This window comes from Salmo trutta, chromosome 18, assembly GCF_901001165.1.
Source record: "Salmo trutta chromosome 18, fSalTru1.1, whole genome shotgun sequence".
Taxonomy (NCBI): domain Eukaryota; kingdom Metazoa; phylum Chordata; class Actinopteri; order Salmoniformes; family Salmonidae; genus Salmo; species Salmo trutta.
Genome location: NC_042974.1, coordinates 3,017,454 through 3,033,121, shown reverse-complemented (window position 1 = coordinate 3,033,121; position 15,668 = coordinate 3,017,454). Strand labels below are relative to the sequence as shown.

General features: G+C 43.3%; 1 protein-coding gene across 1 annotated transcript; it reads right to left on the bottom strand.

Moving 5' to 3' along the window:
- Positions 1–1,565: 1,565 nt before the first annotated feature.
- Positions 1,566–14,882, bottom strand: LOC115152759 (retinal homeobox protein Rx2). The gene is made up of 4 exons (XM_029697539.1): positions 14,563–14,882; positions 12,182–12,553; positions 7,860–8,113; positions 1,566–2,570 (listed from the first exon to the last, which is right to left on the bottom strand). Exons 2-4 carry the CDS (start codon positions 12,462–12,464, stop codon positions 2,118–2,120), a joined length of 990 nt encoding a protein of 329 aa, XP_029553399.1. The 5' UTR covers positions 12,465–12,553; positions 14,563–14,882; the 3' UTR covers positions 1,566–2,117.
- Positions 14,883–15,668: the final 786 nt, after the last annotated feature.

Below are 15,668 nucleotides of genomic sequence, written 5' to 3'. Positions count from 1 at the left end.
CCCACCCTGCCCCCATCTAGTTACTGTAACACACCCCACCCTGTCCCATCTAGTTACTGTAACACACCCCACCCTGCCCCATCTAGTTACTGTAACACACCCCACCCTGCCCCATCTTGTTACTGTAACACACCCCACCCTGTCCCATCTAGTTACTGTAACACACCCCACCCTGTCCCATCTAGTTACTGTAACACACCCCACCCTGCCCCATCTAGTTACTGTAACACACCCCACCCTGCCCCATCTAGTTACTGTAACACACCCCACCCTGTCCCATCTAGTTACTGTAACACACCCCACCCTGTCCCATCTAGTTACTGTAACACACCCCACCCTGCCCCATCTACTTACTGTAACACACCCCACCCGCCCCATCTAGTTACTGTAACACACCCTGCCCCCATCTAGTTACTGTAACACACCCTGCCCCCATCTAGTTACTGTAACACACCCCACCCTGCCCCCATCTAGTTACTGTAACACACCCCACCCTGCCCCATCTAGTTACTGTAACACACCCTGCCCCATCTAGTTACTGTAACACACCCCACCCTGCCCCATCTAGTTACTGTAACACACCCCACCCTGCCCCATCTAGTTACTGTAACACACCCCACCCTGCCCCATCTAGTTACTGTAACACACCCCACCCTGCCCCATCTAGTTACTGTAACACACCCCACCCTGCCCCATCTTGTTACTGTAACCCACCCCACCCTGTCCCATCTAGTTACTGTAACACACCCCCCCCTGTCCCATCTAGTTACTGTAACACACCCCACCCTGCCCCATCTAGTTACTGTAACACACCCCACCCTGCCCCATCTAGTTACTGTAACACACCCCACCCTGTCCCATCTAGTTACTGTAACACACCCCACCCTGTCCCATCTAGTTACTGTAACACACCCCACCCTTCCCCATCTAGTTACTGTAACACACCCCACCCGCCCCATCTAGTTACTGTAACACACCCTGCCCCCATCTAGTTACTGTAACACACCCTGCCCCCATCTAGTTTACTGTAACACACCCCACCCTGCCCCCATCTAGTTACTGTAACACATCCCACCCTGCCCCATCTAGTTACTGTAACACACCCTGCCCCATCTAGTTACTGTAACACACCCCACCCTGCCCCATCTAGTTACTGTAACACACCCTGCCCCATCTAGTTACTGTAACACACCCCACCCTGCCCCATCTAGTTACTGTAACACACCCCACCCTGCCCCATCTAGTTACTGTAACACACCCCACCCTGCCCCATCTAGTTACTGTAACACACCCCACCCTGCCCCATCTAGTTACTGTAACACACCCCACCCTGCCCCATCTAGTTACTGTAACACACCCCACCCTGCCCCATCTAGTTACTGTAACACACCCCACCCTGTCCCATCTAGTTAGTGTAACACACCCTGTCCCATCTAGTTAGTGTAACACAAAGCTAATATTAGGTGTAAACAATCTATAATCAATGCCAATATGATAACATTTCACATGATCACTAGTACTGACTTTCAATATGGAAGCACCTCTGAATTATTCGTTTTTTTAAAAAACATAACTTAATTTTATTTCACATCCAGAAAGAAGTTACAGTATACAGATATGCAAATATAAATAAGTGATAAGAAAAAATAACTCAATGGAGACAATAAGCCTTTTAAATACACAGAACACGACCCAAATGGCACCCTATTCCCTATATAATGCATTACTTTTAACCATATCCCTTTAACTGACTTAAATAAATTAAGGTTAAATAAAATTAACAAAAGAAATTATAAATGTCTTTGTTCTGAAGTTCACCATCCCTTTTACAGAATATCTTTGTTTTGATTACCTGCTGAAGTTTACCATCCTTTTTACGGAATGTCTTTGTTTGATCGTGTTGCATTTGACCATCCTTTATAGAATGTCTTTGTTTTGATCATGTTGAAGTTTAGCATCCTTTATAGAATGTCTTTGTTTTGATCACCTGTTGTAGTTGACCATCCTTTATATAGAATACCTTTGTTTTGATCACTTGTTCTAGTTGACCATCCTTAAATGAATGTCAGACTTCCAGGTTTTATCCATGGAATGGATGTGCTCCTTAGCCTTCAACCTCAGTGCTGCGATGCTGGAACCATGTTCCAGGTCCTTAGCAGAGGGTACTTATCATTGAAGCTGCAGGGGCACTGGTAGATTGGGGGGGCCACAGACTGCATCCCCTGCATGCCCTGTACCATCCCTTGGTGCACCATGCCATGTCCTGGGGGACTGTCGAGGAAGCTGTGGCTGTGGCTATGGCTGTGGGAGTGGGAGTGGCTGGGGTAGGCAGGCTGAAGGTGAGGGCCCTGCCCTGGGCCTGTATATCCGGGGATAGTGTGCATTGTGTTGCCGCTGGACATGGACGAGGCCAGCCAGGAATCCAGGGGTAATGGGTTGGACATGAGCCCCACATTGGAGGGCATGGGCGACCGGTTGACAGACAGCATGGGGGAGTTGCGGAGCTTTGTTGAGTTGGAGTCCATCTTCTCCTGACGTCTCCACTTAGCCCGACGGTTCTGGAACCACACCTGGACACGGACAGAGAGGATACCATAGTATTCGTCTACAGTAGTCACTCAGCAGTGCACACTACATCGATGTAATGCACACTACATTGCACACTACATCACAATAATGGTAGTAATAATAGTATTTGTAGATTTTGTTGTTGTTGATGTTTTGCTTCAAAGTTTTAAAAAATGGCCTGGACTAAATTATTCAGAATTCAAATGAATTTGGTTAGAGGCTGTTTAATTTAGTTAGAGGCTGTGTAATTTGGTTAGAGGCTGTGTAAGGCTGTGTAATTTTGTTAGAGGCTGTGTAATTTGGTTAGAGGCTGTGTCATTTGGTTAGAGGCTGTGTAATTTGGTTAGAGGCTGTGTCATTTGGATAGAGGCTGTGTAATTTAGTAAGAGGATGTGTAATTTGGTTAGAGGCTGTGTAATTTAGTTAGAGGCTGTGTAATTTGGTTAGAGGGTGTGTAATTTGGTTAGAGGCTGTGTAATTTAGTTAGAGGCTGTGTAATTTAGTTAGAGGGTGTGTAATTTGGTTAGAGGCTGTGTAATTTGGTTAGAGGCTGTGTAATTTAGTTAGAGGCTGTGTAATTTGGTTAGAGGCTGTGTAATTTAGTTAGAGGGTGTGTAATTTGGTTAGAGAATGTGTAATTTAGTTAGAGGCTGTGTAATTTAGTTAGAGGCTGTGTAATTTGGTTAGAGGCTGTGTAATTTGGTTAGAGGCTGTGTAATTTAGTTAGAGGCTGTGTAATTTGGTTAGAGTCTGTTTAAGAGGTTGTGTAATTCTGTGTAATTTATTTCAGCTGTGGTAAGTGCCTACAGGTTAAACATAGTAATTGAACCAGTTTTTAAAAAGAGAAAAGAGAACGTTTTGCTCCACTCCATTTTAAAGTGCAAGTGTACCAATATATTTGACGACAACTGTATGAGAAAATGTACTAACGAGAGAAGTCTCCACCTCCTAAACAGAATCTCTCAGCCAAAGCATGGGCCAAAAGTCCCCTCCCATTCCAAAATTTGAAAGATGAGAACACCTGCAAAAACCTTATATGTCCAAATGATCGGTGATGAAAAAATATGTGCTGGTGGTGGTAATAGTAGTAGTGGTGGTAGTAGTAGTGGTGGTAGTAGTGGTGGTGGTGGTGGTAGTAGTGGTGGTGGTGGTGGTGGTGGTAATAGTAGTAGTAGTAGTGGTAGTAGTGGTGGTGGTGGTAATAGTAGTAGTGGTGGTGGTAGTAGTGGTGGTGGTGGTGGTAGTAGTGGTGGTGGTGGTGGTGGTGGTAATAGTAGTAGTAGTAGTGGTGGTGGTGGTAATAGTAGTAGTAGTGGTGTTGGTGGTGGTGGTAGTAGTAGTAGTAGTGGTAGTAGTAGTAGTAGTGGTGGGGGTGGTGGTAATAGTAGTAGTAGTGGTGGTAGTAGTACTAGTGGTGGTGGTAATATTAGTAGTAGTAGTGGTGGTAGTAGTAGTAGTAGTAGTGGTGGTGGTGGTAATATTAGTAGTAGTGGTGGTGGTGAAAATATTAGTAATAGTAGTAGTGGTGGTGGTGGTAATATTAGTAGTAGTAGTGGTGGTGGTGGTGGTAATAGTAGTAGTAGTAGTAGTGGTGGTGGTGGTGGTAGTAGTAGTAGTGGTGGTGGTGGTGGTGGTAATAGTAGTAGTGGTGGTGGTGGTGGTGGTGGTGGTAATAGTAGTAGTAGTAGTGGTGGTAGTAGTAGTAGTAGTGGTGGTAATATTAGTAGTAGTAGTAGTGGTGGTGGTGGTGGTGGTGGTGGTGGTGGTGGTAATAGTAGTAGTGGTGGTGGTGGTGGTAATAGTAGTAGTAGTAGTGGTGGTAGTAGTAGTAGTAGTGGTGGTAATAGTAGTAGTAGTAGTAGTAGTAGTAGTAGTAGTAGTAGTGGTGGTAATATTAGTAGTAGTGGTGGTGGTGGAAATATTAGTAATAGTAGTAGAGGTGGTGGTGGTAATATTAGTAGTAGTAGTGGTGGTGGTGGTGGTGGTAATAGTAGTAGTAGTAGTGGTGGTGGTGGTGGTGGTAATAGTAGTAGTAGTGGTGGTGGTGGTGGTGGTAATAGTAGTTGTAGTAGTGGTGGTGGTGGTGGTGGTAATAGTAGTAGTAGTGGTGGTGGTGGTGGTAATAGTAGTAGTAGTAGTGGTGGTGGTGGTGGTAATAGTAGTAGTAGTAGTGGTGGTGGTGGCAGTGGTGGTAATAGTAGTAGTAGTAGTAGTGGTGGTGGTGGTGATAATAGTAGTAGTGGTGGTGTTGGTGGTGGTGGTAATAGTAGTAGTAGTGGTGGTGGTGGTTATAGTAGTAGTAGTAGTGGTGGTGGTGGTGGTAATAGTAGTAGTAGTGGTGGTGGTGGTGGTGGTAGTGGTAATAGTAGTAGTAGTAGTGGTGGTGGTGGTGGTAATAGTAGTAGTAGTGGTGGTGGTGGTAATAGTAGTAGTAGTAGTGGTGGTGGTGGTGGTGGTGGTGGTAATAGTAGTAGTGGTGGTGGTGGTGGTGGTGGTAATAGTTGTAGTAGTAGTGGTGGTGGTGGTGGTGGTGGTGGTGGTAATAGTAGTAGTAGTGGTAGTAGTGGTGGTGGTGGTAATAGTAGTAGTAGTAGTGGTGGTGGTGTTAATAGTAGTAGTAGTGGTGTTGTTGGTGGTGGTAATAGTAGTAGTAGTGGTAGTAGTAGTAGTAGTAGTGGTGGTGGTAGTAGTAGTAGTAATAGTAGTAGTAATAGTAGTAGTAGTGGTGGTGGTGGTGGTGGTGGTGGTAATAGTAGTAGTAGTAGTGGTGGTAGTAGTAGTAGTAGTAGTGGTGGTGGTGGTGGTAATAGTAGTAGTAGTAGTGGTGGTGGTGGTGGTAATAGTAGTAGTAGTGGTGGTGGTGGTGGTAATAGTAGTATTAGTAGTGGTGGTGGTGGTGGTGGTGGTAATAGTAGAAGTAGTAGTGGTGGTGGTGGTGGTAATAGTAGTAGTAGTAGTGGTGGTGGTGGTGGTGGTGGTGGTAGTGGTAATAGTAGTAGTAGTAGTGTAGTGGTGGTGGTGGTGGTGGTGGTGGTAATAGTAGTAGTAGTAGTAGTGGTGGTGGTGGTGGTAATAGTAGAAGTAGTAATGGTGGTGGTGGTGGTGGTGGTAATAGTAGTAGTAGTAGTAGTGGTGGTGGTGGTGGTAATAGTAGTAGTAGTGGTGGTGGTGGTGGTAATAGTAGTATTAGTAGTGGTGGTGGTGGTGGTAATAGTAGAAGTAGTAGTGGTGGTGGTGGTGGTAATAGTAGTAGTAGTAGTGGTGGTGGTGGTGGTGGTGGTGGTGGTGGTAATAGTAGTAGTAGTAGTGTAGTGGTGGTGGTGGTGGTAATAGTAGAAGTAGTAATGGTGGTGGTGGTGGTAATAGTAGTAGTAGTAGTGGTGGTGGTGGTAATAGTAGTAGTAGTAGTGGTGGTGGTGATGGTGGTAATAGTAGTAGTGGTGGTGGTGGTGGTGGTGGTGGTGGTAATAGTAGTAGTGGTGGTAATAGTAGTAGTGGTGGTGGTGGTAATATTAGTAGTAGTAGTGGTGGTGGTGGTGGTGGTAATAGTAGTAGTGGTGGTAGTGGTGGTGGTGGTAATAGTAGTAGTGGTGGTAATAGTAGTAGTGGTGGTGGTGGTGGTAATAGTAGTCGTAGTAGTGGTGATAGTAGTGGTGGTGGTGGTAACAGTAGTGGTAGTAATAGTAGTAGTGGTGGTGGTGGTGATGGTGGTGGTGGTGATAGTAGTAGTAGTAGTGGTGGTGGTGGTAATAGTAGTGGTTGTAATAGTAGTAGTAGTACTGGTGGTGGTGGTAATAGTAGTGGTTGTAATAGTAGTAGTAGTACTGGTGGTGGTGGTAATAGTAGTGGTAGTATTAGATAGGTAGAGACTCTATACAGTATTATTTGTGTATAGTGATAGTAGCATTAGATAGGTAGCGACTCCATAAAGTATTATCCGTGTATAGTACTAGTAGTATTAGATAGGGGGAGGTTGCATACAGTATTATTAGTGTATAGTGATAGTAATAGTAGCATTAGATATGTGGAGGTTGCATACAGTATTATTAGTGTATAGTGATAGTGATAGTAGTATTAGAGAGGTAGAGACTATACAGTATTATTAGTGTATAGTGATAGTAATAGTAGTATTAGATAGGTGGAGACTATACAGTATTATTAGTGTATAGTGATAGTAATTAGTATTAGTGTATAGTGATAGTAAACTATCACTATCACTATACACCAATAATACTGTATAGTCTCTACCTATCTAATACTTACATTTACATTTTAGTCATTTAGCAGACGCTCTTATCCAGAGCGACTTACAGTAGTGAATGCATACATTTCATACATTTTTTTCCGTACTGGTCCCCCGTGGGAATCGAATCCACCACCCTGGCATTGCAAACACCATGCAAACACTATCACTATACACTAATAATACTGTATAGTCTCCCCCTATCTAATACTAGTATTAGATAGGGGGAGACTATACAGTATTATTAGTGTATAGTGATAGTAGTATATATTAGGAGATGGTGTGTGGCTCAGTTGGTAGAGCATGGTGTTTGCAATGCCAGGGTTGTGGATTCGATTCCCACGGGGGACCAGTACGGAAAAAAATGTATGAAATGTATGCATTCACTACTGTAAGTCGCTCTGGATAAGAGCGTCTGCTAAATGACTAAAATGTAAATGTAAGTATTAGATAGGTAGAGACTATACAGTATTATTGGTGTATAGTGATAGTGATAGTAGTATTAGATAGGTAGAGACTATACAGTATTATTAGTGTATAGTGATAGTAATAGTAGTATTAGATAGGTAGACTGTATACTGTATTATTAGTGTATAGTGATAGTAATAGTAGTATTAGATAGGTAGACTGTATACTGTATTATTAGTGTATAGTGATAGTAATAGTAGTATTAGATAGGTAGACTGTATACAGTATTATTAGTGTATAGTACTAGTAGTATTAGATAGGTAGACTGTATACTGTATTATTAGTGTATAGTGATAGTAATAGTAGTATTAGATAGGTAGAGACTATACTGTATTATTAGTGTATAGTGATAGTAATAGTAGTATTAGATAGGTGGAGGTTGCATACAGTATTATTAGTGTATAGTGATAGTAATAGTAGTATTAGATAGGTAGAGACTATACAGTATTATTAGTGTATAGTGATAGTAATAGTAGTATTAGATAGGTAGAGATTCTATACAGTATTATTAGTGTATAGTGATAGTAATAGTAGTAGTAGTAGTAGTAGTAGTAGTATTAGATAGGTGGAGGCTCCATACCTGGACACGGACCTCAAGGAGGTTGACCTTCATGGCCAGGAGCTCCCGGCTGTAGATGTCAGGGTAGTGGGACTTCTCAAAGGCCTTCTCCAACTCATGGAGCTGGAAGGTGGTGAAGGTGGTGCGGTTGCGCCGGTGCTTCTTCTTAGGGTGGTCCTTCTTTGGAGGCTCAGGGGACTTTTCCCCGCTGTCCACCCCCTTCTGGAGGTCTCCCAGGTCCCCGTCACACTTGTCCCTGGAGAAAAGGCCTGACTCTGAAGGGAGACAGTAGAACAGGAGAGACGTGTATGTTTAGGTCTTCTTGCGCTCGGTTCCTTCGGCAGTGCCCAGTTCTACTTACCAAAAGCGACCTAATATGCAGCTCTCTCTACGGGTGATTTCATAGTCCCATGGGGATAGATGCCACCTGTTAAACCTGAGTGTCCTCATGTGCCCCGGGAATGGACAGCTCTAATCTACACCAAGACTGTACTTGTCCTCTGCACCGCATCTTTTCTAAGAAAACAGGGTGAGGTTGAAGCCCTACTACACATGGCTGATGGATGATAGAAAACAGGGTGAGGTTGAAGTCTCATTACACATGGCTGATGGATGGTAGAAAACAAGGTGAGGTTGAAGCCCCATTACACATGGCTGATGGATGGTAGAAAACAGGGTGAGGTTGAAGCCCTACTACACATGGCTGATGGATGATAGAAAACAGGGTGAGGTTGAAGCCTCATTACACATGGCTGATGGATGGTAGAAAACAAGGTGAGGTTGAAGCCCCATTACACATGGCTGATGGATGGTAGAAAACAGGGTGAGGTTGAAGCCACATTACACATGGCTGATGGATGATAGAAAACAGGGTGAGGTTGAAGCCCCTCTACACATGGCTGATGGATGGTAGAAAACAGGGTGAGGTTGAAGCCACATTACACATGGCTGATGGATGGTAGAAAACAGGGTGAGGTTGAAGCCACATTACACATGGCTGATGGATGGTAGAAAACAGGGTGAGGTTGAAGCCCCACTACACATGGCTGATGGATGGTAGATTTAATCAAAGCTTGTTAAATAATTAATCCAAATCAATTGAGGCTCAAGATTATCATCAGATCATTGACTTGGTAACAAACATGTGAGGCAGGAAAAGTGGTCTCCTTAAGTCCCTATGCTGTAATGTTACAGTAATAGAGGGTTATAATGTTATGTAATGTTCTAATAAACAAGGATTGTTCAGGAACAAATACTTGGTACACCAGTCCCTTATTCATCCCAGCCAGGCCTACTTAGTCAGTCAGTCGATATCCAACCTGCTATATCTTATCCAAGCCTGGTCCTAGATCTGGTGTGTAAAGGTAGAAACGTTAACTTCAACATTGTAGCTATACTGCAGTGATAAACTGTAGTCTCTGAATCTTGAGAAAATGACAATCCAAGCACAGTGTGCTTTCAACTGTCCCTGCCTTTCCTCCTGGATGAGGTCAGCACCGTATGCTTTCAACTGTCCCTGCCTTTCCTCCTGGATGAGGTCAGCACCGTATGCTTTCAACTGTCCCTGCCTTTCCTCCTGGATGAGGTCAGCACCGTATGCTTTCAACTGTCCCTGCCTTTCCTCCTGGATGAGGTCAGCACAGTGTGCTTTCAACTGTCCCTGCCTTTCCTCCTGGATGAGGTCAGCACCGTATGCTTTCAACTGTCCCTGCCTTTCCTGCTGGGTGAGGTCAGCACAGTGTGCTTTCAACTGTCCCTGCCTTTCCTCCTGGATGAGGTCAGCACCGTATGCTTTCAACTGTCCCTGCCTTTCCTCCTGGATGAGGTTAGCACCGTATGCTTTCAACTGTCCCTGCCTTTCCTCCTGGATGAGGTCAGCACCGTATGCTTTCAACTGTCCCTGCCTATCCTCCTGGATGAGGTCAGCACCGTATGCTTTCAACTGTCCCTGCCTTTAGTCCTGGATGAGGTCAGCACCGTATGCTTTCAACTGTCCCTGCCTTTAGTCCTGGATGAGGTCAGCACCGTATGCTTTCAACTGTCCCTGCCTTTAGTCCTGGATGAGGTCAGCACCGTATGCTTTCAACTATCTCTGCCTTTCCTCCTGGATGAGGTCAGCACCGTATGCTTTCAACTGTCCTTGCCTTTCCTCCTGGATGAGGTCAGCACCGTATGCTTTCAACTGTCCCTGCCTTTCCTCCTGGATGAGGTCAGCACCGTATGCTTTCAACTGTCCTTGCCTTTAGTCCTGGATGAGGTCAGCACCGTATGCTTTCAACTGTCCCTGCCTTTCCTCCTGGATGAGGTTAGCACCGTATGCTTTCAACTGTCCCTGCCTTTCCTCCTGGATGAGGTCAGCACCGTATGCTTTCAACTGTCCCTGCCTTTCCTCCTGGATGAGGTCAGCACCGTATGCTTTCAACTGTCCCTGCCTTTCCTCCTGGATGAGGTCAGCACCGTATGCTTTCAACTGTCCCTGCCTTTCCTCCTGGATGAGGTCAGCACCGTATGCTTTCAACTGTCCTTGCCTTTCCTCCTGGATGAGGTCAGCACCGTATGCTTTCAACTGTCCTTGCCTTTCCTCCTGGATGAGGTCAGCACCGTATGCTTTCAACTGTCCCTGCCTTTCCTCCTGGATGAGGTCAGCACCGTATGCTTTCAACTATCTCTGCCTTTCCTCCTGGATGAGGTCAGCACCGTATGCTTTCAACTGTCCCTGCCTTTCCTCCTGGATGAGGTCAGCACCGTATGCTTTCAACTATCTCTGCCTTTCCTCCTGGATGAGGTCAGCATCGTATGCTTTCAACTGTCCCTGCCTTTAGTCCTGGATGAGGTCAGCACCGTATGCTTTCAACTGTCCTTGCCTTTAGTCCTGGATGAGGTCAGCACCGTATGCTTTCAACTGTCCCTGCCTTTAGTCCTGGATGAGGTCAGCACCATATGCTTTCAACTGTCCTTGCCTTTAGTCCTGGATGAGGTCAGCACCGTATGCTTTCAACTATCTCTGCCTTTCCCCCTGGATGAGGTCAGCACCGTATGCTTTCAACTGTCCTTGCCTTTAGTCCTGGATGAGGTCAGCACCGTATGCTTTCAACTGTCCTTGCCTTTCCTCCTGGATGAGGTCAGCACCGTATGCTTTCAACTGTCCTTGCCTTTAGTCCTGGATGAGGTCAGCACCGTATGCTTTCAACTGTCCTTGCCTTTAGTCCTGGATGAGGTCAGCACCGTATGCTTTCAACTGTCCCTGCCTTTAGTCCTGGATGAGGTCAGCACCGTATGCTTTCAACTGTCCCTGCCTTTAGTCCTGGATGAGGTCAGCACCGTATGCTTTCAACTGTCCTTGCCTTTAGTCCTGGATGAGGTCAGCACCGTATGCTTTCAACTATCTCTGCCTTTCCTCCTGGATGAGGTCAGCACCGTATGCTTTCAACTATCTCTGCCTTTCCTCCTGGATGAGGTCAGCACCGTATGCTTTCAACTATCTCTGCCTTTCCTCCTGGATGAGGTCAGCACCGTATGCTTTCAACTATCATTGCCTTTCCTCCTGGATGAGGTCAGCACCGTATGCTTTCAACTATCATTGCCTTTCCTCCTGGATGAGGTCAGCACTGTATGCTTTCAACTGTCCTTGCCTTTCCTCCTGGATGAGGTCAGCACCGTATGCTTTCAACTATCTCTGCCTTTCCTCCTGGATGAGGTCAGCACCGTATGCTTTCAACTATCATTGCCTTTCCTCCTGGATGAGGTCAGCACCGTATGCTTTCAACTATCATTGCCTTTCCTCCTGGATGAGGTCAGCACCGTATGCTTTCAACTGTCCCTGCCTTTAGTCCTGGATGAAGTAATCGAAGTAAACATTGTGACTACTCATTTTACTGTGGAGAAGTGAAAGTCTTGGATATAAGTCTTAGATTGTTTTGGTCATACTCTTATATGAACTGCTATTTTACTGATGTTGTTGCTGTATATGTTATAGATGTTTATGAGCAGTTATTAGCGCCTATGTTGTGCATTATAATGCATTATGCATGTCTCATAAGAGGGTATTCATAAGAAGTGTTATTTTTTTATTTTATTTAACCTTTATTTAACTAGGCAAGTCAGTTAGGAACAAATTCTTATTTACAATGACAGTCTAGGAACAGTGGGTTAACTGCCTTGTTCAGGGGCAGAACGACAGATTTTTACCTTGTCAGCTCAGGGATTTGATCTAGCAACCTTTCGGTTACTGGCCCAACTCTCTAGGCTACCTGCCACCCTTTACCTTGTCTTCATGTAATAAACAACATCACCTAATCAATCAATGAATGAACCTATAAATCAATAACAACCATGGTACTGACCGTGAAAGGCAGAGTGCTGGGTGCTGTCCTCCAGGCTGGCCAGGTATCTGTAGGGGTCTGACTGGCCCTGCTTCCCCTGGTGGTCCTCCAGGCCCTCAGTGTCCACTTCATGGGTCCGTTCGGACCCTACGGGAGTGAGCAGGGGGTACTGGTCTTTACTGAAGCCCAGGATCAGGTTAGTGCTGTAGAGCCGGCCTCCTCCGCTAGACCCTCCTCCCTTCACCATATCATGGTAGTTGTCTAGTGACAGGCAGCCATCGTCCATCATTCCCAAGGTATCCATTGACAAATATGTCCAAGAAAAGAAGGATGCTGTCAAAGAGCACTTTGATGGGGGATGCAGATCTGTCTGTCCTTGGACTTCCTGTCAGTCTGCAAAACAGGGAAAGTTAGATACATTGATCTCATGAACACAGGGTTTTGCAGAATGGTTCTCTTGTGAAAGTGCATATGTGCCACTTGCATATGCCTCTTGTTAATATTGTGTCGTAGCCCTTTCCTGCAGTCAAATGACCAGAAATGCCGTCTAGTGGCCTCAAGGGTGGAATGTTATTCATATTTTTCAGAATTTCATAATTAGTCAACATATATATATTTTTTTTACACATCGAAAATCCAGTGTTTTTATGTGCAAACGGTTTTTTATATTTCCGTCTTCTGTGATGTATATAAAGTGTAATATTGGGATGCAAACTCAAAATGTAATACATTCCAACACTATATCTGACATGGTACAGGTGTCTTCCTTTTTATAAACCCATAACCATGTGTGTGAGGTGTATACTTTTGTTTCAAAGTAGATTTGTTTAAGACTACCAAGAACCACTGTGTGACAATGATTTAGCCCACTGCAGTAAAAGGTTATGCAATGACATATTGGTTGTAATGCATATTACTACAGTAACAATGAATTTCCCTTCAGTTGGAAAACGTTTGGGTGTATTTGACGCTGATATGAACAATTCACATCTGGTACTACTTGACATTTATTCATTATGTTCAATGCATGAAGGAACCTGGACTTATTTCTATGTCTGTCTTTGTCACATGTGCACCAGTTCGCATTAACATACAGTATGTCTTTCATAAAACAATGTAAATTTGCCAGTTAGTTAAAAAATCTGATCTGAAATGATCAACATGTGTTTGCCAAATCACATGTTATGTGTAGCTACAGTATCTACATTTATCAACAAGACCAAATCATATGTTATGTATAGCTACAGTATCTACATTTATCAACAAGACCAAATCATATGTTATGTATAGCTACAGTATCTACATTTATCAACAAGACCAAATCATATGTTATGTATAGCTACAGTATCTACATTTATCAACAAGACCAAATCATATGTTATGTACAGCTACAGTATCTACATTTATCAACAAGACCAAATCATATGCTATGTACAGCTACAGTATCTACATTTATCAACAAGACCAAATCATATGTTATGTACAGCTACAGTATCTACATTTATCAACAAGACCAAATCATATGTTATGTACAGCTACAGTATCTACATTTATCAACAAGACCAAATCATATGTTATGTACAGCTACAGTATCTACATTTATCAACAAGACCAAATCATATGTTATGTACAGCTACAGTATCTACATTTATCAACAAGACCAAATCATATGTTATGTACAGCTACAGTATCTACATTTATCAACAAGACCAAATCATATGTTATGTACAGCTACAGTATCTACATTTATCAACAAGACCAAATCATATGTTATGTACAGCTACAGTATCTACATTTATCAACAAGACCAAATCATATGTTATGTACAGCTACAGTATCTACATTTATCAACAAGACCAAATCATATGTTATGTACAGCTACAGTATCTACATTTATCAACAAGACCAAATCGTATGTTATGTACAGCTACAGTATCTACATTTATCAACAAGACCAAATCATATGTTATGTACAGCTACAGTATCTACATTTATCAACAAGACCAAATCATATGTTATGTACAGCTACAGTATCTACATTTATCAACAAGACCAATAAAGTATAGAATGGACCTGTTGAAAGATGAAACAGTAAATCTTCTTTAACCCTTGAAACATGGGTCTATTAATAAACACTGTAGTTACTTTCCCCCCCAAAAAACTTCTAAATCTGTCTTTGATTGTAATTTATTTTTAAAGGAGAGACAATAGATTCATTCAAATGAAGTATCCTATACCTTTTGCCATTGGAAAAACAGGCCGCATTGAAATTAAATGAAGAATAATTTTAACAATAATGATATCTGAAACAACAAATAGTAGTTGTAACTAAGTGGTAGTAGTACTATCAAGTTAAAATAAACAGCAATAGTAGCAGTAGCAGCATGTGTAAATGTACTTACCTCTATCCAGGTAACTTACAGTACACACTTCCTCTTCCAATGCTGAGCCGTGCATTGTGCTTCCTCTATCTGACAAGATGGGAGTTCTGGTAGCAGTGCACCTACTCCTCCCAACCAGCTAAGTCCTTGAAAGTCTGCAAGCATATAAGTGAGCAATGTAATAAGTATTGAAATTCTCTGTAACAAGGCAATGGAGTTCCTCCCTCTTTTGGCTCCCTGCCCTAATCTTGTGGCCCAGGTGGAGTAGGCAAGGTCAACACTGTAGCTCCTAAGCCCTACAGGTGTGTCATCTTCATTTGACCAGTTTCTCACAGCAGGAAAATATTCCTGCATCAACAGGAAATGTGAATTATTATGTGGATTATAATGAACGGACATTTTTGTAAGGGTTGATAAAAAATGTTGTTAGTGTAAATCAAGTCTGACATTTTAAAGTAGAAATTACAAACTTTGGTAGCCTCTTTAAATGTTGACTAAAGTACAAGTTTGCATTTCCTGCTGTGCAGTGACCAAATTAAGATAGCACATACAGTCAGGTCCAAAATGATTGGCACCCTTGATAAAGATTATCAAAAAAGACAGTACAAAATAACAATAAAAATACTGAGCTAAATGATATATACAAAAGTATGCAGACACCCCTTCAAATTAGTGGATTCGGCTATTTCAGCCAAACACGTTGCTGACAGATGTATAAAATCAAGCACACAGCCATGCAATCTCCATAGACAAACATTGGCAGTAGAATGGCCTTACTGAAGAGCTCAGTGACTTTCAACGTTGCACCATCATAAGATGCCACGTTTCCAACAAGTCAGTTTGTCACATTTCTGCACCTGCTAGAGCTGCCTCAGTCAACTGTGTTGTTATTGTGAAGTGGAAATGCTAAGGAGCAACAACGGCTCAGCGAGTAGCACGTAAAAATCGTCTGTCCTCGGTTGCAACACTCACTACAGAGTTGCAAACTGTCTCTGGAAGCAACATCAGCTGCAACACTCACTACAGAGTTGCAAACTGTCTCTGGAAGCAACATCAGCACAATAACGGTTCGTCGGGAGCTTCATGAAATAGGTTTCCATAGTTGAGCAGCCACACACAAGCCTAAT